This window comes from Electrona antarctica (assembly GCF_951216825.1).
Source record: "Electrona antarctica genome assembly, contig: scaffold_203, whole genome shotgun sequence".
NCBI classification, from domain to species: domain Eukaryota; kingdom Metazoa; phylum Chordata; class Actinopteri; order Myctophiformes; family Myctophidae; genus Electrona; species Electrona antarctica.
Genome location: NW_027636945.1, coordinates 166,059 through 191,651, shown reverse-complemented (window position 1 = coordinate 191,651; position 25,593 = coordinate 166,059). Strand labels below are relative to the sequence as shown.

At 42.4% G+C, this 25,593-nt stretch overlaps 1 protein-coding gene across 1 annotated transcript; it reads right to left on the bottom strand.

Annotated features, from left to right (window-relative positions):
- Positions 1 to 16,587: 16,587 nt before the first annotated feature.
- Positions 16,588 to 24,287, bottom strand: LOC306919615 (tripartite motif-containing protein 16-like). Its single transcript, XM_079532373.1, has 7 exons — positions 23,959 to 24,287; positions 21,826 to 22,203; positions 20,943 to 21,038; positions 20,290 to 20,523; positions 19,122 to 19,281; positions 17,763 to 17,822; positions 16,588 to 17,608 (listed from the first exon to the last, which is right to left on the bottom strand). The coding sequence occupies exons 1-7, from the start codon at positions 24,184 to 24,186 to the stop codon at positions 17,094 to 17,096; spliced, it is 1,671 nt and encodes a 556-aa protein (XP_079388499.1). The 5' UTR covers positions 24,187 to 24,287; the 3' UTR covers positions 16,588 to 17,093.
- Positions 24,288 to 25,593: the final 1,306 nt, after the last annotated feature.

The window sequence follows — 25,593 nt, the reverse complement described above, 5'->3', positions numbered from 1 at the left end:
GTGTGTGTGTGTGTGTGTGTGTGTGTGTGTGTGTGTGTGTGTGTGTGTGTGTGTGTGTGAGTGTCTTTCCCCTTTTTCTGCTGTTTAAAGGAGCATTCAGTGATTTGAGTGATTTGGAAAACCACCCAGTCCGCCCCGGTAACAAAATGTGCACATGCACGCTCTACAGTGGGGGGAAGTGCAACAGGCCAACAGCATGTGCACCAAGGCCCGCCCCCACTCGATCATGATCGGAGGAAGGCCCCTCTCATCCTGATTGGATGAAGGCTTTGCCACCCGCCACCAAAACTGAAACTAGGGTTTTTTGACCCCAGGGGCTCACTGGGGACAGGGAGGAGCTCCTTATATGGTCAGCACACTCTATAGTAGGGAGGATTATCCAGAAAAAAAGAAAAAATAAGTGATATTTAGATTAAGTCAAATCACTGAATATACCTTTAACAGTTTGAGAAGTGGGTGGTGACACATGACTGCTGTGGTCTGGGCCACAGACTCTGTGGTGACAGACCACAGCTCTTCCTATAGCATTACATCTCTAAAAATTGCTTGTTAATTCCAAGAATTAACAAACAACCTCCACTGATTCATCATAACTGTTGTCTAAGACACACACACACACACACACACACACACACACACACACACACACACACACACACACACACACACTCACACACACACTCTCACACACACACACACACACACACACACACACACACACACACACACACACACTCACACACTCACACACTCACACACTCACACTCACACACACACACACACACACACACACACACACACACACACACACACACACACACACACACCACATTATGCTTCGGACGTATGTTTGCCTTTATTTATATACAGTATACGCTACTGTCTGTCTGTCTGTCTGTCTGTCTGTCTGTCTGTCTGTCTGTCTGTCTGTCTGTCTGTCTGTCTGTCTGTCTGTCTGTCTGTCTGTCTGTCTGTCTGTCCATAGAAGATTGTCATAGCTGCTGGTTCTGATCGGAGCCAATCACGAGTCTCACACGTGACCAATCAGAGCATCGCCCTGAATGTATGTCTGGGTCATGTGACGTATAGAGTGGAGTGTTTTTTGGAAGGGGTAAGGACATCTTTCTCACAGGACCCATAACACGTTTCACCTTGTCTTCCTTTTTGGTTCAAATCAACAAGTTGCAACTACATGATTTGGCTCTCTGCTAGGTTATTATGTTTTTCCAGACCAAATCCACAGTGAGAAACATGGGTTCAATTGAGACAATGTAGGAGAGACAGGCAGTATGAGAGCTGATAGGGAGACAGTGTATGATGAGAGACAGACTGTAGGACAGCCCTACCCCCTTAGACAGCACTTTTTAGACTTAGATAGCATTTGAAACAGACTTATAGCATGTCATGTAGACAGCACAATAACAGTACAGCATAGTATAATATATATGTATAGCTTATACGTATAGTGTCATTATATATAGATATGTTCTAGTTACGTTCTTAGCTTACGCATGTTTCTTGATAAATGCTTTTTATATATGTGATGTATTCCCATGCTTTTTGTTCTTGCTTAATGTAAATCGCTCTGGATTAAGAGCGTCTGCTAAATACCTAAATTGACAGCTGAGAGGGAGACAGTGTAGGAGAGACAGACAGTAGGACAGCTGAGAGGGAGACAGCGTATTATGAGAGACAGACAGTAGGACAGCTGAGAGACAGACAGTGTAGGAGAGACAGACAGTAGGACAGCTGAGAGGGAGACAGTGTAGGAGAGACAGACAGTAGGACAGCTGACGGGGAGACAGTGTAGGAGAGACAGACAGTAGGACAGCTGAGAGGGAGACAGTGTATGATGAGACAGACAGTAGGACATCTGAGAGGGAGACAGTGTAGGAGAGACAGACAGTAGGACAGCTTAGAGGGAGACAGTGTAGGAGAGACAGACAGTAGGACAGCTGAGAGGGAGACAGTGTAGGAGAGACAGACAGTAGGAGAGCTGAGAGGGAGACAGTGTAGGAGAGACAGACAGTAGGACAGCTGAGAGGGAGACAGTGTAGGAGAGACAGACAGTAGGACAGCTGAGAGGGAGACAGTGTAGGAGAGACAGACAGTAGGACAGCTGAGAGGGAGACAGTGCAGGAGAGACAGACAGTAGGACAGCTGAGAGGGAGACAGTGTAGGAGAGACAGACCGTAGGACAGCTGAGAGGGAGACAGTGTAGGAGAGACAGACAGTAGGACAGCTGAGAGGGAGACAGACAGTAGTACAGCTAAGAGGGAGACAGTGTAGGAGAGACAGACAGTAGGACAGCTGAGAGGGAGACAGTGTAGGAGAGACAGACAGTAGGACAGCTGAGAGGGAGACAGTGTAGGAGAGACAGACAGTAGGACAGCTGAGAGGGAGACAGTGTAGGAGAGACAGACAGTAGGACAGCTGAGAGGGAGACAGTGTAGGAGAGACAGACAGTAGGACAGCTGAGAGGGAGACAGTGTAGGAGAGACAGACAGTAGGACAGCTGAGAGGGAGACAGTGTAGGAGAGACAGACAGTAGGACAGCTGAGAGGGAGACAGACAGTAGGACAGCTGAGAGGGAGACAGTGTAGGAGAGACAGACAGTAGGAGAGCTGAGAGGGAGACAGACAGTAGGACAGCTGAGAGGGAGACAGACAGTAGGACAGCTGAGAGGGAGACAGACAGTAGGACAGCTGAGAGGGAGACAGACAGTAGGACAGCTGAGAGGGAGACAGACAGTAGGACAGCTGAGAGGGAGACAGTGTAGCAGCTAGTGCTAAACAAAACCTTATCTTCTATCACATACTGTAGGTCAGCATCCATATTGCATCATTTTATTGGCATGACAAAATATACACTGTATTGTCAAACATAGCAAGGTAATGATGACACTATTTGAGTTAAACAGGCAGGCATGCACGCCCTCGCACACGCACACGCGCGCACACACACACACACACACACACACACACACACACACACACACACACACACACACACACACACACACACACACACACACACACACACACACACACACACACACACACACACACACACACACACACACACACACACACAAACACACACACACACACACACACACACACAGTATTGCATGTACTTAATGTATACTAATTATGAAACCTCTCTCTCTCTATTCCAGATCTTATACAAGACAGAGTGCAGAGGTGAGAGAGCCCAATATGAACTTTACATTCCTAGAAAGCTTTCAGTCTGACTCGTTGTGGTTTCACATGATTGATTCTGCTCTTTCCAGTAACTCTCAGAACCAGTTATTCAAGTATAAAATATCTGTTTTTGTTGTCATTCAACGATAACTTCAACAATGTATCTTCTCATACGCAGCTAATTGTTCAGCAAAACCCAATAAAGGTGAGTCGCAAGCATGTGTGTGTGTGTGTGTGTGTGTGTGTGTGTGTGTGTGATTTGATGTATTTGATAAATTCCTGATACTTCTACATTTCCTTTGTGATCCCACGCAAATAATTGCGGCGTAGGTATGGTATCTCACTGATAAAACATGTGTTAGTCTAATATAGTGAACAAAAAAAATCACATATAAATAATAATAACACACAGGTGAAGTAATGACCTTAACGGTGCATAATACATGTCAATACCTACTGTTCACAAAGAAATAAACATCAACGTGGACCGCTCAGCGTACTGTAAAAACAAACCTTATTAAGCTTAGTAAGACAACCCTGAAATAGAGTCAAAATACGATGTCCTTATCACATTGTGAAGTGGGAATCTACAATATCACAGAGAATCATCTAGGAGGAGAACAACATAGAATCTGAAATCCTGGAATCAACCTGTTAAGCAGGTCTGTAGCTTTTTACAACATAGTTATTCAAAACACTTTATATCATGAAGGATTTTAAACGTTGCATTTTAAACACGGTATTCAGCAATATATGAAACAATGTCAATACAAAACATCACACTAACATGGTTGATAATGCTTATCCAAGTAAGTGTTATCACCCGCACAGCAATTATTATTATTATTATTACGTACGCGCATACGTACGTACAGTCAGGCCACTACGCGTGTGTGCGTGTGCGCATAGCCTATACGTTATTTCAGTTCAAGTTCTATAAAAAAAAAAATGATATAGAGGGTATGCGCGTGACATGATGACATCATCATCATCCCCGGAAGTTACCCGGGCTTTCTACTCTTGCTTCTGAAGAAGGCGGTCGCTTTTTCTTTTTCTGCAAGTGGAGAAATCAGTGGCGGCGCGCACAGTCGCAGCGGCCCAGTGCACTCCCAGCACATCATAATTTCGTTATACTTGTACCTGTAGTCCTGTACCTGTTATGACAATAAAGTTCTATTCTATTATGCGAGAACGCCTACTGAGTGGCAAAAAATTCTACTTTCTGGCCTTGACAGCCTACATCCACACAGAAAAGTCCTATCTGATAGCATTAAATTACATTAAACAATGTCAAACTCACTTTGCTACTCACTTTGCCACTCGATTTGCCATTCACTTTATGCATGCGCATACCCTCTATAGTAGAATTAACAGTAAATGTAATCTCTTCTATTTCGAACAGGCCCAGCTCTGACCCGTCTTGGTACGTGGTGTACAACAGAGCTATGGAGAGTCGTGCTGGCAGTGGTCCTTCCCCTTGGAGCCGTCGTCCTGGTGTCCTGTCTTGTCTACCGTCTATGGGTCCACTGCATCTCCAAGCGGAGTTTCAGTGTTGTCGGTGAAACCTGCGACGACGGGCCTGCATACAAGGTCTCCTACAGTGCTGTGGCAAGTCTGGCAACATTGAGCGTAGACGCTGCAGGAGAGGACGCTAAACCTTCAGAGGACAGAGACACAGGGTTCTGACCATAGAGTATAAAGAAGGATAGAGACTGAACTGGCAACAAGTCTGGCAACATTGAGCGTAGACGCTGCAGGAGAGGACGCTAAACCTTCAGAGGACAGAGACACAGGGTTCTGACCATAGAGTATAAAGAAGGATAGAGACTGAACTGGCAACAAGTCTGGCAACATTGAGCGTAGACGCTGCAGGAGAGGACGCTAAACCTTCAGAGGACAGAGACACAGGGTTCTGACCATAGAGTATAAAGAAGGATAGAGACTGAACCGGCGCAAAGCTCCGCCCATCAGGTGCGATTCATCTACATGATTCATACTTCTATATACCATTATTCATGATTATTGTACTCAAAGCTGTGTATTTATGCACTGTGCCATATACAACAGACAACCTCGCAACACCTGTTACCATCCAGTTCACACAGGGAAACCATAGCTTTGTAGAAGTGAGCCTTTAAACCTCACATCTCAGCCAGTTGACCACGATTAGTCAACCGTGGTGTTTATCTCAACCACGTTAAGTCAACCATGGTGTTTATCTCCTACAGCTAACCACGATAAGCTTCATTACTGGGTTACATTTTCACACCCATTTAAAAACCAGCGTAAACTCAGGATTATCTCACAACTGTATCGTCTAGGGCAGCGGTTCCCAAACCCTTTTGGCCATGCACCCCCTGTTACCTCCTGACCTAGCTGACGCACCCCCTACATACAAAATAGAAATGGCATAAGCTATATATTTCCTATATAACACATATGAACCTGAATATGGCATATATATGCAGCACCAATATGTTAATATATAAATAATAAAACCATAGCACCACCATTAGCCTTTTCATGTCGCGCACCCCCTAGAAGGCGCTCGCGCACCACAAGGGGTGCACGCACCACAGTTTGGGAACCACTGGTCTAGGGGTCTATCAACACTCAGATATGTCCCAGAGTATCTCCTCAACCAGCCCAGGCTTTAGTGTTGTAAATAAACAGCCTATACCTCTGTATTTTTAGGGCATTGTCTCACATGTGTGTGAAGAGACCACTCCAGACCTCATTACCCCTATTTTTTGGGGGTGGCCGTATAGTGAATAGAGAGGTCATCTGGTAATCAGAAAGTCACCAGTTCGCCTCCCAGTCTGCCAAGTATATGTATATGTGTCGAAGATTAACATGCATTTCCCCGATGAGAAACAATGAGTTTCTAGTAATGTGGGATATCCTACAACCTCGTCATTTATAATTATAACTAGTCTTTCAGCTGTGGAAGTTGAAATACATAATATACTATGAGTTACATCATATAAAAACTAAACTAAAATGGCATTTTATTGAATGTATTATATCTTCCAATATATATATTATATGTATGTACATTTAACTATATAGTTTAATATTAAATAATGATATAATGAATATATCAGAATACATATTGTGCATGCTTGCACTATAATGAGGAACATGATTGTGTGGTTAGTGCAATACAGCGTGCAAACTAAAACACATTTACATGTAGTAAGCTCTCAGAGAATATGGATGAACAAACTCCACTATAAAATGTAGAGGCTATGAAGTGCAGAAATAGGGATATTTATGTGAGATGTTTGGGTCACCTTTTATGTAATTTACTTACATAAATGTGAAATATTGTCATGTACTATACTGTAGGTGTTGGCCTAGTATTTAACCAGGCCAATATATTATAACATATTCCCTCTCATACACTCCTGTTCGATACTGTAATTCAAATTGTATTGTATGTATTGCATATGGTATAAATGTTTTATGTATGGTTGATGTATCTGTGAGGTGACCGAAAGATCAATTGTCTATTGTTCATTTGTTCTGTCAAGATTTTTTTACTTCATTATATCCTACAATATTGTGACTATTATAACAAAGTGTCCTTAATCATGGATGATTGGTAGAAACTTCTATTCTCGAATGAAATACTATTTTTACTATATGATCCTAATTATGATGAATAAATTATATAAAATTAAAGAAGTGCTGACCACCTCTGAATGTTTTCTGTTTACGATACTTTTTTGTTTGTAATGTGTAGGCCTACGGTGTGGTGTTGTCCCTGTCAGGTGAAACCTAACTGTATGTCCAAAATTGTATATATAAAAAAGAAAAAAAAATCAGGAAATGGGGGGAAAATAGATATAAATATGTGTTTCCAATGGATCTATAACTTTCATTAAAATAGTTAAAAAAAATAGCAGGTCTTCAAGCGTTGTGAGCTTATAGATGGGCAATTTTTGCTATACTTTTGACACTAAAGTAGCATAAAAAACAAGCAGATAAATTATGACGATATGAGGTTTCTGCAAGACAACGAATTACGCTATAGCTCTTTATAGGTCAAAGGATGAAGTGATCATAGTGGGTGTCATGCCTATAGACTCTGCACTGTCCACTAGCATCGCCATATTGGCATGGGGCAACTTGCCGTACAAAAATACGCCAATATTACAATTTCAATACAGCCATTCTTCCATCGCATATATTATGATGATGATTACAGTTTACTCTTTGTTGCCAACTTGCCATATATGCTATTTGCTTTGCTTCTGCTATTTTGATTTGATATTTTGACCTTATTGTATGCATTGTTGTCCATACTACTGATGCAGTTCTGAATAAGAATTTGTAAAATTGCAGGCAGTGCTGCAATGATCGTGCATGAGACAAAGAAAGCAATGGACCTTGAGACACGCATCAGCCAAAAACAAGTGGTTGAGAGAACAAAGACACTGTATAACTAACTCCAATAGAATCTATCTAGTCAATAAGATGATTATTTACAGTTGCCCATATCATATGGACACAGGAATCAGGAGCCTTGACAAACTAACCCAAACCCAGTGTCATCTGAGGTAGGCTACCTGTCCAGCGTATTGTCTTTGGCACTGAGTCAAGTGCTGTGAATGAATGAACCAGCCACACCTAATTTAAACACATAAGCCTTTGTTTACAGAGACAAAGTGTGGTGTGATTATGACTTAACCACTTTATAATAGCGCAATCTCTGCTTTAATGTGTTGATACTAGGTTTAATTAAGAGCACTGCACCATCACGGGGGAGGCATACTTTGGTTAGACATAGCATTGGTTAGACATAGACACCACCGCGCTCAGGGCCGGATGGTAACCGCAAGGTTGCCAGTTCGAACCCGGGCTCCCCCAGAGTTAGTGTCGAAGTGTCCTTGAGCGAGACACTGAACCCCAAATTGCTCCCGATGTGCTGGTTGGTGCCTTGCATGGTTTCCCCTGTCATCGGTGTATGAATGTGTGTGTGAATGGGTGAATGTAATGCATGGCTGAGGGAAGTAGGGGTGCTGGGGGGGCTGTAGCACCCCCTTCCCCCAGGCACAGCCCCCCCTCGAACAGGAGGGGAAGAAAAAAAAAAGATAAATAAATCTTATCCTGGTGAATTGCCTGTGTCAGTTCGTTCATATAACTTGCGTGTGGAGAGGGAAAGTAAAGGCCACGTTTGCGCGTGAAAATGCGCAAAAATGCGCGTGCATGATGCGCGTGCACGCGCATTTTTGCGGCGCGCGCTATGCGCGCGCACCCCCTACTAGACGCTCAGCCCCTGCAAGTGTAAAGTACTTCCCGCGGGCCTGATGTAATGCACAATCTATGTAAAGCGCCTTGGATAAAGGCGCTATATAAATGCACCATTTACCATTTACATAGCATTGGTCTGACTTGATTAAGGTTGGTGAGGGGTGCGTTAAGACGACCGGATTAAGGTTGGTGAGGGGTGCGTTAAAACGACCGGATTAAGGTTGGTGAGGGGTGCGTTAAGACGACCGGATTAAGGTTGGTGAGGGGTGCGTTAAGGGTTGGGAGAGGGTTAAGGTTAGGTTTAGGTGTGCTGCCCCGTGGGAGGTTAGGGTTAGGGTGAGGGTTTGAGATATCAGACCAGTCTGGGGCAAATTCCGCGAAAGGGTTGTAATTTTGTAAAGATACACACACACACACACACACACACACACACACACACACGACAATGGTGAGGAATGCAAAGCAGCCAACTTTCTCTTGTTGAGAGACGGAGGGCATAACAAATAGTTTTTATTGACTATTTGCACACTAACGCATCATATAATGACGTATTTTGCTACACTATAATGCTTTATTCCCTTACTGCATAAGAATAATAAGAACAATAACAATACAATATGTTTTAATGTAATCTTTTAAGAATAGAAAACCGTCACTAAAGGCTGTCTGAAATAACTCCTTGTTTAGGAACACTAATATTATGTATTGTATAGCCTAGTAAGCATAACATGTAATAGTTTAGCCTCATAAATCCCTACACTCAGAAGACTACTTCCTGTTCCAATGCAGCCACAATAGTGATGTAACCAAAAAAAAAGATAAAGAAAAAAAAGAAGAAAGAAACATGTGTTTGTTTCCTCCCTTACTTTCACAGTACATGGTACAGTTGTGTGGTCATGTGTGTGTGTTGCGTCAATGTGTACGTGAGAGAGAGAGAGGGAGAACAGAGGGGGCAGGGGTGAGGTTGGTCAATCATTGCATTGTTTGAGTTGCAGTGATATGCTGAGGTACACTGTATGTATGGATATGGGACTGGCCGTGTCCTCAGGTGATCTGTTAGCTTGCACAGTTGTCCCAGACGTAGTGTGGTGGAATGTCTGGTTTACTTTAAAATGACAGATGCACATGCATACGTCCTTGATTGTGTGTATGTGTGTAGGGCAGGGGCTGCCCCGTGACACTGTTCGTGTAAGGGATTTATGACATGACATCCTGTTTATGTTTTTCACCTTCCCCAATGCCATGCGGTAACAGTCCAGTTACAACTCTGTTTAAAGTCTGGAAAACTTCCGTAATATAATGCATGTCTGAAAACAACTAGATAGACAATAATAATGTATGTTTTATAATGGATTTAATCTGAGACTTGACATGAAAGAAGTGCCTCCAACTCTCACTCCAGGCATGATTACTCATCCACTAACATACATACAGTATAAATGTGATTACCTGCTTGATCATAATACTGTACACATTGTCTTGTGATTACAATACAGATTGACGGTACTTCTGTTGTTTTCAGTAGAATTAGTCAAACCCACATAAGTGGAGTTCAAACAGACGTCATGCAACCAAAGTGGAAGTGGTTTTGATACATACGTATATGAGCTGTAATTGTGACATATGGTCTGATCTGTTTGTCTCTTTATTTGTCACATCAGATTTGTGTGTGTGTGTGTGTGTGTGTGTGTGTGTGTGTGTGTGTGTGTGTGTGTGTGTGTGTGTGTGTGTGTGTGTGTGTGTGTGTGTGTGTGTGTGTGTGTGTGTGTGTGCGTGCGTGCGTGCGGCGGATACATGTGTGTGTGTATCTTTACAAAATTACAACCCTGTGTGAGTCATTCAAGAAGTAAAACAGGTTTGAGTTCACTAGTCTTGGGGTTGGGGGGAACTACAGTATGTTCGCTTATGTTGTATTGACGTGTGTGTGTGTGTGTGTGTGTGTGCGTGTGTGCGTGCGTGCGTGCGTGCGTGCGTGCGTGCGTGCGGCGGATACATGCGTGTGTGTATCTTTACAAAATTACAACCCTGTGTGAGTCATTCAAAAAGTCAAACAGGTTTGAGTTCACTATAGTCATCGGGTTTGGGGGGAACTACAGTATGTTCGCTTATGTTGTATTGACGTGTGTGTGTGTGTGTGTGTGTGTGTGTGTGTGTGTGTGTGTGTGTGTGTGTGTGTGTGTGTGTGTGTGTGTGTGTGTGTGTGTGTGTGTGTGTGTGTGTGTGTGTGTGTGTGTGTGTGTGTGTGTGTGTGTGTGTGTGTGTGTGTGTGTGTGTGTGCTCTCACGTCAATGGGGTGATGATGCTGTGTTGTTGTTTTCAGTTTGTTTTACATCTTGACCAGCCATTATATTAACACAAATCAAAATGGAGTGTCTGAGTTTAGTGTTTGCACGTCAGTGCTTTTATTTATTTTATTTTTCTGTATTGGAGAGGAAACCAAACACAGGACATTTATCTCCATCTTTAAGAAGCCTCTTCTCAGTGTATTCAAATGCCTCCAGAGACTAATGCTCACAGACACACACTACAGAACTACAGAACTACAACTACCATTTTGCAACCCATTTTTTCACCCAGTGTCAATTATCTAATGTAATCCTGGGCGCTACACTTCCTCAGCGGACTGGGGGGCAGCGGACATGGAGGGCAGCGGACTGACCTCATGCTTCCTTCTATGCATGAGGGGCAGTATTATGCGTGTCTTAAGTACCAGGTGTTGTTACTTAACGTAAGACCTGGTCAATGCTGTTTGGCCACTCAGAATAACCAAATGGCATTGATCACGCCTCCGGGTCTTAAGTTAAGTCATAACACCTGGTACTTAAGACACGCATAATACTGCCCGAGGAGTCCAAGCTGCTTCTTTTCACCTGACAGGGGAGAGTTTCCCCGGCCGGATGTAACTCGTGGAAGGAACACGTTATTTACAACCAGTAACATTCCCCTCCATCAGGCGCCCCAGCTGGCCAGGGGGAGGTAGTTTAGAGACCAGGATTACTGTACCTACCCTAGGGGACACGGGGAGAACATGAGAGCAGAACATTAAACCAAATGTTCCTGTTCATCCCCTTCAAAGACCCCTGGGGGTCCCCGGGCCCCACTTTGAGAACCACTGACGTACTGTAATCAATGTTAGCATGCAGAGAGTTTGGTGCTAAAGATGAAATATGAGGCGACTGTTTTCAGTAGGACTGAAACCTGAGATGAAATAACTTTTATAAGTTGCACACACGCCACACACACACACACACACACACACACACACACACACACACACACACACACACACACACACACACACACACACACACACACACACACACACACACACACACACACACACACACACACACACACACACACACACACACACACACACACACACACACACACACATCCGCTTTTGTACTGTAAACCACGTGGTTTACAACTGTCTTGAGTCAACAATGAGAAGCACTTTCCATCGGCCAGCTTTATCAGGGCACTCGCCTCAGTGCCGACACACGACTTGTCACCTTTCACCTGTCTAATCAATAGTTAATTAGTCATAGTTATTGTAAATCTATTAAGCACCCTGAGGCATACGCAACGCGTGTCCAGTGCCCACGGGCGTGGCTGGTTCACGCACACACACACACACACACACACACACACACACACAATGTGTGCGTGTGTCTGTAATGTCTGTAAAGTCTGTAATGTCCAGAGACAGTAGACAGAACACCAAGACGATGACCAATAGCAGCACAAGCTCTCCAGGTACCAAGAAAGGTCAGAGTTGAATTATTTGGACTTGTTCAAAGACAAGTGATTACATTCAAAGACAAGTGGTTACATTGACTATTTACAGTATATGACCCTTTAACAGCACGTTGACTGTGTGAACTGAAATGACTTGTAACGCCTGTCTTTATTTTATGGAGAGATCAAGGTCAGTCTGCTTATATTTGCATACAGATATACTGTCCGTCAGTATGAATGGAAGTGAGTGAGTCAAGTGTCCTTGAGCAAGACACTGAACCCCTAATTGCTCCCGATGTGCTAGTTGGTGCCTTGCATGGTTTCCGCTGCCATCGGTGTATGAATGGGTGAATGTAATGCACAATCTCTGTAAAGCGCCTTGGATAAAGGCGCTATATAAATGCACCATTTACCATTTATTTTATGTTTGGGGTCATGAGAGCACTGGTGTTTCATCACAGGAATGACACAGTTTAGAGAGAGAGAGAGAGAGAGAGAGAGAGAGAGAGAGAGAGAGAGAGAGAGAGAGAGAGACTTTACCACTGCACCACCCGAGGGCCTAGACTTCACTTGTTACACACAACATTCTGTTCTTCACTCTCTATCAAACACATCCTATCTCTCTCTATCAAACACATCCTACCTCTCTCTATCAAACACATCCTATCTCTCTCTATCAAACACATCCTATCTCTCTCTATCAAACACATCCTATCTCTCTCTATCAAACACATCCTACCTCTCTCTATCAAACACATCCTATATCTCTCTATCAAACACATCCTATCTCTCTCTATCAAACACATCCTATCTCTCTCTATCAAACACATCCTCTCTCTCTATCAAACACATCCTATCTCTCTCTATCAAACGCATCCTATCTCTCTCTATCAAACACATCCTATCTCTCTCTATCAAACACATCCTATCTCTCTATCAAACACATCCTATCTCTCTCTATCAAACACATCCTATCTCTCTCTATCAAACACATCCTACCTCTCTCTATCAAACACATCCTATCTCTCTCTATCAAACACATCCTATCTCTCACTGTCTACAGTCTACAATGAGCTGAGGTTTGATGTTTATATGTGCTGCAGCACGGCTGATAACTGACAACTGTCACACGTACTGCCCATTATAGGTTCATAGATTTTGTGTAAAACAATTTATATGCATTTCCAATTATGTCCAAAGTAAGATAGATGGAGTAACAAGAATTACATCACTTGAGTGGATGAATATTTCTCTCAATTGAACACATAGAACTTAGCATATTAGTAATAGCCCATTGAGACAAAGAGTCATTGTTTTGCCTTCATCTCTTATATATAGTTGTGTTCGCACACTGTGCGCACCAAGGCAGTGTTTCCACACCTAAGCGCAAAACGGCCGACAGCCGTGCACGTCTTACGCTGTCCGCAGCTTATTTTCCGAGTTTTTAGACAGCTGGTGGATGGAAATTAAGCTCCACCTCCGCGGACGACTTGCGCGGAGGAGAGCGTTTCCGGGAATCTGGCCGTCGCGCAAGTCGTCCGCGGAGGTGGAGCTTAATTTCCATCCACCAGCTGTCTAAAAACCCGGAAAAAGAAGCTGCGCACAGCCGAGAACGTGCGCCGCTCTTTAGATAGTCTGGCAGCACCTACACACACGGCCCAGACCCAGACAGACTATAGGCCTGCGGCCGTAACATGATATGAAACATAAATAATGGATGCGATTATTACCAGTATTGGAAAGTATAACTAAAGTAACTTTTAATGTAATATTATTACCTTTAGTAGGCCTACCTATAGTAATACCAGTAAGACGCCTGAGTGTACTGGCCATATATGGAGCGTATCTTGAGTGTACATGCAGGGTTTGATGAGGTCAGATCAACATATGGAATGTCAGAAGAGGTCAGCTCCATACAGCATATGGAAATCTAAGGGTGGTAGTGGGGACATTCTCTTGAGTGTACAGGGTTTGATGAGGGCCCAGGTAGGGCCGGGCCTTCATTTTCGGGCCTGATGAGAACTCTAGTTTTCGCCGGCTGCACTAATAACCTTTGGGCAGACCCGTCTAGAGTTTAAATGGACAGGTATGTATAAGTCAAAAGGGAGACATCGAAGAGGAAGGATGGATGAAGGATCAACATATTATGGAATGTCAGAAGAGGTCAGCTCCATATATGGAGATCTAAGGGTTTGAGGTTTTTAGGTGAGACGTAGAGTTGCTGGCCAATATTGATGACATCAGGGATCTCCATATATGGGCTTAATATTGATGACATGCATGAGTGATTGACATATCACTCAGTCACTTAGGCACATAGGCATTTAGCAGTGCCGGCCCCCTAGGTGCGTTCCTGGGGGTCTTGATGTTCCGGGGACCCCCCCGGAGACCCCCACACAGAGTTGCACCACTCACTTCACACGGGTGTGATTTTCAATAACGTGTGGTTGTCTCAAAATCCCAAGTCACACCTGGACCAGTTTGACTTGAACACTTGACTTAATTTTCTGTGAAAGAAAACCTTTATGCAGAGAACTCTCGCTTCTCATGAATTATGTTTAGTGTTAATATACTTGACTTATGTTCATCCCTCGACTTTCTTTTCTTTATAATACTCCTGTGCAGTAGGCACTCAACTGGTCATTGGTCTGTTTGGCCGCTAGAGGGCAGTGTAAACCCATATAATGGTCCAAGTGTACTGGCGTGATGTAACAGGGATAATACTTGGCAGAATAGAATAGTCTTGTTTGTAATACAGCTATTATATTAGCTGAGAAGTATAGTGGCTCAATTCAACATGTCAGCTATGTAAACAATAATCAATAGATGGATGATACTACAAATATTATGTAAAGCTACCAACTGTCATTAAGACATGTGAATCCCTTGACTCCTTCAAAACCCTCTCAAAGGGCACCTACGGACAGCTGCAATTCGAAACTGGACCCAGTAAAATCTGAATCCCCCCCACCCCTTTTTCCCCCTCACTGTACAGCATGTGTTTTTTTCCCATATTAACCTCATTTATGATGATTTCCTGGTTTTGACTATACAGTCATGTATTTTGTTCATCTCTAAATCTTATGATGAATTGAACATGGTGGACCCTCTTGTAAACAAGTGTAATGCTTTATGGTGTCGTCCACTTACAGTTAAGATTTTGTATTGAGTTGTGCTTGAAATGTACTGTAATTCTGCAAACTGTTAGTAAATACTTCAATCAATCAATCAAAAAAAGCATTGTGTTTTCTTTCTATTTGGAAAGAGTAGAAATGAAAGCCTACAGCCATCGTTGCCAACAGCAGAACCTTTGGTGAGCCAGCCCATTAAAAAATGCCTTCTCAACCACATTCCACTATTTGAAAAATAGCAGCTCTACAAGCTCGTAGCGCGGCACCGAGTGCCGCGCTACGAGCTTGTAGAGCTGCTATTTTTCAATAGCTAAAGTATAACATAATGCCTTAAAACACCAAAAGGGGTTCCCGTCCTGAATGGGTTAATAACAGTCTGCACTGTTTCAACAGACACTCGGTCGAGTCAGACATATTTTTATGGCTCCCTTTAGTTTGTGTTTCCTATACATTTAGTTTATTAATTATTATTACTTAAATTGTATTTTCAAAAAAGCTAAAATATTCATGAACTAATGAAGAAATAAACGCAAAATCTAAGAAATCCCTTCAACTAGAAAACAAATGTTTAAGAAGTAGTGAAAATAGCCGATCTACAAGCTCACAACGTGGCACAAAGCGACGCGTTGTGATCTTGTAGATCTTGTAGATCTAATTTCCCTTTTGGGTCTCGTCCTGAAAGGTTTGGGAACCACTGTGAGCTACAGCAGTGGTTCCCAAAGTGGGGTCCGGGGACCCCCAGGGGTCCTTGAGGGAGATCCAGGGGGTCCCCAGCTAAATGATAGCTAGGAACCAAATGGACCCTTATGGGTCTGGAACTCTGAGAGTGTACAAATGGAACCAAATGGACCCTGATGGGTCTGGAACTCTGAGAGTGTACAAATGGAACCAAATGGACCCTTATGGGTCTGGAACTCTGAGAGTGTACAAATGGAACCAAATGGACCCCTATATGGGTCTGGAGTGTACAAATGGAGTGTACAAATGGAACCAAATGGACCTGCTCTCTGAGTTAAATTGACATTAATTTTACAATATAAATTGGGGGTCACAGAGATAGAAATGCCTTTGGGCGGGAACCCCTTTTGGTAGATCTGCTATTGAAAAATAGCAGATCTACAAGCTCATAGCGCGGCACCGAGTGCCGCGCTACGAGCTTGTATTTCTGCTATTTTTGAAAAATCTCCAAAAACAAACAAACATTGTTCACCTTGTTAAATTATATTTTCATAAGCGACAAAATCAATAGTTTTTGATTAACTCTTTAATTCAATTTAGACATTGAGGAGTAATTACACCTGAGGACCACTGAAATCACCAGCTGCAGCCCACCACATTAGTCACATTTGAACTGGAGACCCCACAAACTTTACTTACTTTTACTGCACTACAATTATTTGAAAACTTGAATTACTACTAGTTACTTTGTAGATTTAGATTATTATTACAAACCATACATTAACCACTTCAGCCCTACTGTATATACATTTGAATATATCCGATCTACAAGCTCACAATGAGGCATAAAAGGCTCCACAGCCTGACAGAGGGCTCTGTAGTAACATGAACAAGATAACAGACATACTGAATAACGATTGATCTTGCAAAGAAATGCAATGAGCAGAACACAATCAATGGGTTGATTGATCATGATGGTGACACATCATTCTAACACATGCTTCATCTAGAAGGGAACAACTACAATCTAAATGAAGAAAACAAAGTGTTCAACTGAATATCCTCATCAGTATTCTTAACATGTCTACCATGTCTTACACAGCTCTGCTGTAGCTCCATAGGCCCAAAGCCCTATCCCTGGATAGAGAGGTTGTGTGAACGTGGTTTGAACTGTGTGGAGGAGGGGCATTGTGTCAGAAACACTGTAGAAGGACAGAGTGCCTGCCTTGTGGTCCAGATACACCCCGACTCTGGAGGAGACAGGCCCTGACACTTTAGTCCCAACACTGTTGTGTCTGAACCAGTAGCCGTTACTATCGCACCGTAAAGACCAGGATTTATCATTGTATCCAAAGCAGGCTCGTCTGTTGGTGTCTTTATAACAGACCGCTATATAAGCCCGTGCACCACTCCTCTCTACTTCCCAGTAACGACGTTCAGACAGACCCTCTGTACACAACACCTGAGCGTACTGAACAAATCTCTCTGCATTATCAGGGTAAGGTTGTTGTTGTCGTGTTCTAGTCACCTTCCTCTTCTCCTCTGACAGGGAGAGATCTCTGCTTATTGTGTTGATGTCCAGAGACAGAGGACAGGAATCTGTGAGAACACACGACAAAAGAAAATCCAAACTTCATGAACCTCATTGTGTTTAGAGTTAATATTCTCTCAGATCAAACTCATTAGACTGAGCTTCAAATAACATTTCAGGTTGAAACGTCAACGTTCAGAAACAACATCAACATGGACTCACATTGTAAGAAGTCCTTTCTGGTCTGAGGCTCCGCTGGATCATCAACATCAACTGCACACACTGGAGACACAAGAAAACAGTAAACGTCATCATTCTGAAGGATGGATTCAACTGAAGGTCCAAAAAGTTAAAGCTATTATAGCTCGATAGTAATCATTGCTTTAGTAAATACATTTTGAGGTGGTTTACAACTTTCAACCAATCAGGAGAGAGAACTCCTGAAGATCATTAAATAACAAAAATATAATAATAACAACAATAATAATAATAATAATAATAATAATAATAATAATAGATGGTGCATTTATATAATGTACTGGGTGATATGAAACACAGGTAACACAGCACAGTCCCGCTCCTGCGAGGACACCAGGAAATAATTCCCCATTAATTTTCCCCATAGATGTTTCAAAAAGTATTTATTTAACCCATTTAGGCCCGACGTCGAAATTTTTAAAATGTCTTCAAAATCAGACAGTTTTCTGAAAAACCTTATGTTTCTGTATCAGTGGTGCTCAATATTTCATGTCAAGAACCCCACAAATTATATGTAATATGCCTCCGCCCCCCCATCTGAAAATATGTTCTTCCAGGGACCCCACAGAAGCAAAGATATGAGTTAAAATGTTCACTCTGTAAGTCTGTATATATATTGAAAGATTTGAGGCACATTTTCACAAATTTTCAAAAATAGCAGATCTACAAGTTCATAGCGCGGCACTCGGTGCCGCGCTATGAGCTTGAAGATCTGCTATTTTTCCATAGTTAAAACACCAAAAGGGGTTCCCACCCCAAAATGGGTTAAAGACCTTTAAAGCCTCGGACAAAGCCAACAGCCCAGTTGACAAATCATGACATAAACAAATTTTTTGTGCGGAACAGAACATTAGAAAGACGAAAAAAGGGCAGGGTACAACACTTTTTTTGTTGTTTTTCTTCTTTCTAATTATTTGTTCGTCCCAAAAATATGTGTTTATTGTCCTGATTTGTCAACTTGGCTGTTAGCTTTGTACGAGGCTTTTAAGGTTTTTAAATAAATAATTTTTTAAATGTCTATGGGGAAAATGAATGGGGAACTATTTCTGCGACGCTCTATAGACATACTTCCACCTTTATACAATCCATTCAACCCTTAGAAATGTACTGTACAGTAGAGGGTGCTTAGAAACACTATAAACCCATTTCAATCTCATCTCTCCTTTGAGTAATATTCTTGCTTAATTCTTATTTTACTGTCCAATCTGACAGACAGCCTACTGTGTACCATCGGTCTGTTTCTAGTTCAAACATCTCCAGTTGCCTTCTGGCTTCATCCATCCATGTTTACTATGAAAAACAATAAACACTATTAAATCTCACCTCGGTTTGATATCTGTGGCCAAGTTGTCGTCAGGATGTTGTCTAGTTGGTCTCTCAGACCAGACACGACATCAGTCACATCTGTGAAGGACCTCAGAGGACAGACGACCACACTGGGTGAGACTGGAGATCCAGTGGAACTGGAGAGAGACTGGAAACTCTGGAGAGAGACAAGCAGAGAGACCAGTAAACCACTTTAGACAGGGATGATCAATGATGATCAATAGATCAGTGCATTGATCACAATATTGTAGAGTTGAGCTGAGCTTGTTGTTCAACCAGTTACTTAATGTACGGATTGCACACACACGCACGCACGCACACACACACGCACGCACGCACAATAGTGGAAATAAGCTCACATGCTGATCATTTAGCAACTAAATGGAAAATAAAAGATGCAAGACTGGCTCAGATGCAATTTCTCATGTTTATTTGAGAACGCCGACACGTTTCGGCAGAGCCTTCTTCAGAGCAGACTAAAACGTGATGAAGAAGACTTTGCCGAAACGCGTCAGCGTTCTCAAATAAACATGAGAAATTGCATCAGTCTTGCATCTTTTATTTTGGGGTGCTGGTTTTTCCATTTAGTTGGTTTATGAGTTATAAGTTATTTTAAAACTGAGCTCCCACTGCCTTAAACAAAGGACAGTCTCCAGAGGAAGCACACCTGTTTTTTCTTTCTTTATGCTGATCATTTAGGTCTGCTATTTTTGGAAAATAGTTTTTTTCAAAATGGAAACAATTATGCACTTATTGTGATTCTCATACATAAGAATAGTAATTAACAATATAATTTGTTGTTCTAATCTACGAACAACAATTGCTCTAAATTGCAATTATTTCATATAATTCTACAATGCTAACATATACAAATTTAAATGTATAGTGGAAATAATAAGCTCACATGCTGATCATTTAGGTCTGCTATTTTTGGAAAATGTTTGATTCTATTTTTTATTTGTATTGTTAATTATTTAAATGTCAATTACTGTATACTAGAACTATATTATTAATAGTAACCACCAGCATCAATAATGTAATGTTATGCCATGTCATGTAATCTACTATAATGTAATAAATTACATTAGAACGTAATGTAATGGGATGAAATATGAAGCCGATTTGTTCTTTCAAAACCAAAGTGTCAAAAAGCCATGTGTGGAACCTGAATGAATGTGATGATGTCCTCAGTGTTGGACAGCTCCTCCAGCTCAGCATGTCTCCTCTCCAGCTGATCCAGGGTCTGTTCCTGCTGTCTCAGGAGAGCCTCAGTCTGAGACACTGCATTCTGCTGCTGATCTCTGATCAGTTGTTTGAGCTCAGCACGTCTTCTCTGAATGGAGACCATCATCTCACTGAAGATCCTGTCACTGGTCTCCACTGATGCATCTGCAGACCTCTGCTTAGCGCGCGCACACACACACGCACACACGCACGCACGCACACGCACGCGCACACACGCACACACACACACACACACACACACACACACACACACACACACACACACACACACACACACACACACACACACACACACACACACACACACACACACACACACACACACACACACACCTTTCAAGTTCATATCATGTCACCGCAATATGAGCTTGTAGATCTGCTATTTTCGAAACAATCTTGAAAATGTCTGTAAATCTTTGAATATATTTGTAAAGCAAACATTTTGAACTTAGATCTTTGCTTCTCGAGGTCCCTGGAACAAAATACTTTGAAATGGGGGTCCGGTCAGCGGATATAATATAATACATCTCATTTTAGGGTCCTTGACATTAAAGAGTTTTGAGAACCACTCACGTTCAGGCCCTCCAAGACCTGTCTCAGGTCTTTCAGCTCCTTCTTTTTCTCCTGGATCTTCTGCTGGACTTCCTCCTGACTTGTCACCAGCTGTTTCTGCAAGAAGCAGGAAGAGAGACAGTTTGGTTGGAAACATTGTGGACTTTTTCATGTCGGGACACCAATTCTATCCAATCAGGAGAGAGAACTCATACAGGATACAGGGTAAAACAGGGTGCGTACTCTTTTCCGACATCTCAATAGTCTGACATGTGGAAAACGACCGGATTAAGGTTGGCGAACATGCGTTAAGGTTGGCGAACATGCGCTGCTCCGTGCTTGCGGATATGGTTAGGTTAGGGTTTGAGGTAGGTTGTCGTTGTCGGACCAATGACTATTAATTGTGTAACTTCTCCAAAATACACTTTTGAAGGTCAAGATTAATGGACGTGAAATATGATTCTGTTTTTTAATTGGGTCCAAAATTAGTGTACTTCATCCTATAATTAAAACCGGGAAAGCATCTGTGCCATTTTAGATTCCATAACATACATATTTTAGAAAACTCTGTTTTAGAACAGTGGTTTGGAACAAGTTGTTCTCAAGCAGATCTACAAGCTCACAGTGCGTCGCTTTGTGCCCTGCTGCGAGCTTGTTAATCTGCTACTTTAACATTTCTAAAAATATTTTATTTTGATTTACTTTCTTCTTTTCTGGGGGTCCCTGGCCCAAAACATTTTCAGATGGGGGTCCGTGGCGAAATATATCTGAATGTGGGGGTCGTTGGCACGGAAAAGTTTGAGAACTAACTACTGACACAGATATTAAGACTATATTTAGTCTTGCTTCCATCTTTAAAACATGATCCATCTTATGATGTGTCTTCAAGTGATGGTGGTGCTACCTGTTTCTCTGCCTTCTCTGCAGCAGCTGACACCGTGTCATGGCCCTTGTGTTCATCCATGGTGCACAGATAGCAGATAGCCTGTTGGTCTGTGCGACAGAACACCTCCATCAGCTTGTTATGACTGGAGCACATCTTCTCCTGCAGTTTGTCGGTGGCTGGGACCAGCTTGTGCTTCTTCAACACAGGAACATTGTAGTGAGGCTGGAGGTGAGTCTCACAGCAAGAGGCCAGACATGTCAGACAAGACATGAGAGCTTTGCGACGTCTGGCTCCAGTGCAGAAATCACAGGCCACGTCTGCTGGACCGGCGTACAGCGGAGCAGCGGAGGCAGCAGGAGACTGCTGAGCTGCTGTACTGCTCAGCTTCATCACCAGCTGGAAGTAAAGAGAAGGAGAGCTCACTCACTGAGGAGAAATACAACACAGCCATTTTGAGCTTCATGGTGATAAACGCATTGTAACATTATCTTATTTATTTTATTTGGCTTTTCTGCCTTTATTGATAGTATCAAGTGAACATAGACATGAAAGAGGGAGAGAGAGAAGGGGAGAGACACGCAGTAAAGATCATCATGAATGGGACTCAAACACACAACACACTGTCAGGCCAGAGCCTACAGTATGTGTGGCATGCGCCTGCACCACTTGGCCAGCAGGCACCCACATTGTCTTAACATCTAATTATCTTTTTCTGAACTTTGCATTTCATAAAGTTAGAGTTGCCTTGTTAAAAATGTAGCCTACAATGTAAGCATTTAGCAGACATTCTTAACCACTAGGGCTAGAACTTTCCTAAAATTAATGACAACCAAGAATAGGGGCACTTAGGCTGTTGTTGAGAGATTTCGATAGACAGGAACAGCCAGGTATACGGACTCAAGAACTCAGTTCTAAATGGTAGATCAGATTAGCTTAGTAGAGTTTATTGAAAAGCAATTACAGAGGATGAAGAGATGCAGCCTCCGGTCGCACTACCAAAAAGGAGCCCTGAGCTCTGTTTTTCTCAGAGCTTTTATACCATTCTGAACCACATCTTGCCTTTAACTTCACCGAAACCCTTACAACTTTATTAATAAATTGTATCCACTGTACTTGGTCATTTGTTGGTCATTTTCCATTCTTTCCATTCTTTTGTGTTATTTTCATATCTGGCAACCTTGTGGTTGCACGATGGCTAGGAAAAAAACATGTCTCATTTTGCCCATCTGGCTCTGGGCTTTGTCCCAAACACTTCTCTATTAGTAGTATAATCTGTGCACTTCTTGAGAATTTATGCTTGTGGCCTCAAACTCATTTGGTTGTAGACAGATGAGTGATCGCCTCTCCCTATAGCTGTGTATGAGAGATCCCTCACTGTACTAGTGAATCACAGTGCGCGTGCATGTGTTCTCATGTGTGGGACATGTGCATTATTTAGTGGTTGTCTTGCGGGTGTGCCTGGCCTGCTTTGGGAGGAGTTGATCATTTCTCTAGTACACGTATTGGTTGCCATCTTCAGAAGGGAGGAGTTTCAGACGGCCTTACGATGTAGGCCCAGATCATTCTTTTTCACCCCTACAAAGGCTTAATGATTAACCAGTGACTGACAAAGTCAAAGATCAGAGTAAATGACACTAGTCAACAAAATGACAGAATAAAGTACTAGAATAGCATCAAACCTTATACCTAGCATCTGTTTAAACCAGTGGTTCTCAAATGAATATGCATTTGTCCACAGACTCCCCTCCCATCTGAAAATATGTTGTGCCACAGTGCCAGGGACACAATTTTGCGTATCATGTTTAGATGCATTGTGAGCTTGTAGATCTGCAATGTTCAAATAGCTGATGTATACTGTAGGTTTACAGTGGTTAAACAGACTGTGATGCTCTATAAACTCTTTTTATGGACCCCCTTTAACCGCCTCATGGACCTCTGGGGGTCCCCAGGCCCCACTTTGAGAACCTAACACATAATAAATAGTTATTCTTAATGGACAAACAATGTAGCCTATATCATTATCAACACAAACATACAATGTGAACAAATAACCATATAGCCTACAGCATGTGCATATAGTAGAACTGCTGTGGCACTGGCAGAACATGTAGTTACTAGTTTCATGTGTGGTATCTTGTAAGGTCATCTTACCTCAGCCAGCAATGTGTTTTTCCTCAAAACAGGTTTAGGACTGAAGCTCTCTCTGCACTGGGGACAGCAGTAGACTCCAGTGTCCTCATGGTCCCAGTAGCCCTCAATACAGCTGCCACAGTAACTGTGGCCACATTGTAGAGTCACTGGTTCCTTCAGAATGTCCAGACAGATAGGACAGCAGAACTGGTCCTGGTCCAGCTCACATCCCTGTTGTTGTTCTGACATTTCACTGACAAGCACCACATTCACACCAAGAGAAAACACACAACACTTTGGTTTACTCCGAGAACAAACTGGGAGAGAGAAAACACAGCTATGAGTTTCGTTTCTTCTGAATTGGGCGAGGCTGACTTCCTGGATATTTGTAGGAGGCAGGGGTTTTAAAGAGACAGTGCATGAATGTGTAGCACAGATAAGTTCATAAACAGGTTCAGAGAGAGAGAGAGAGAGAGTTAATATATAACACAGCTCTGTTTACACGTTTATTGTATTGTTTTATCTTGATTGTTTTGTTCCACTTTTGCTTAGGCAATGTAAACGTATGTTTTCTCATGCCAATAAAGCTCTGTTGAATTGAACTGAGAGAGAGAGAGAGAGAGACAGAGAGACAGAGAGAGACAGAGAGAGAGGGAGGGAGGGAGGGAACGATAAAGAGGTAGAGAGAGAGAGGGAAGGAGAGAGAGAGAGAGAGGGAGGGAAAGCGAATGGGAAGCAGAGAGAGAGAGGGAGGGAATAAGAGCGTGCACTCTCTCTCACACGCACGGCGCACACACACCACAATGGGGAGAAGAAAACGACTTTGTTTTTGTTCTCTTGACATTGAGTCACATAGTTGTCAGAGACGGAGGGTGTTTTATAATGGTTTTTATTGACTATATATTTGCACACTAACACATCATGAACAATAAAAATACAATATTTTAATATAATCTTTTAAGAATAGAAAACCGTCACTAAATGCTGTCTGAAATAACTCCTTGTTTAGGAACACTAATATGTATTGTTTTTGTAAGCATAACATGTAATAGTTTAGCCTCATACATCCCTACACTCAGAAGACTACTTCCTGTTCCAATGAGTCAGCCACAACAGTGATAAGAAAAAAAAGAAGAAACACACGTGTTTGTTTTCTCCCTTACTTTCACAGTAGACTTTAATGGTCCAGTTGTGGTCATGTGTGTGTGTTGTGTCAATGTGTACGTGAGAGAGAGAGGGAGAAGAGAGGGGGCAGGGGTGAGGTTGGTCAATAATTGCATATTTGAGTTGCAGTGATATGCTATACTGTATGTGTGTGTGTGTGTGTGTGTGTGTGTGTGTGTGTGTGTGTGTGTGTGTGTGTGTGTGTGTGTATATATATATATATATATATATTTATTTAAGTGTGCGTTTTAGGGTAAACGCGCACAAAACAGCGCGAAAAGCCTGGTGTAGCCCGGCCGACAGATGTAATATGTGATGGAATGCCTGGTTTTATCTGACTATTATAAAGGCTGGTATGTTCAACAGGTTACATTTGACTCCCGGTATTTATACTTACAGCTTGTGTTGTCACGGACGGACGGACGGACGGACGGACAGACAGACAGACAGACAGACCGACCATATCACACGATCAGTAAGTGGTATTGGGAG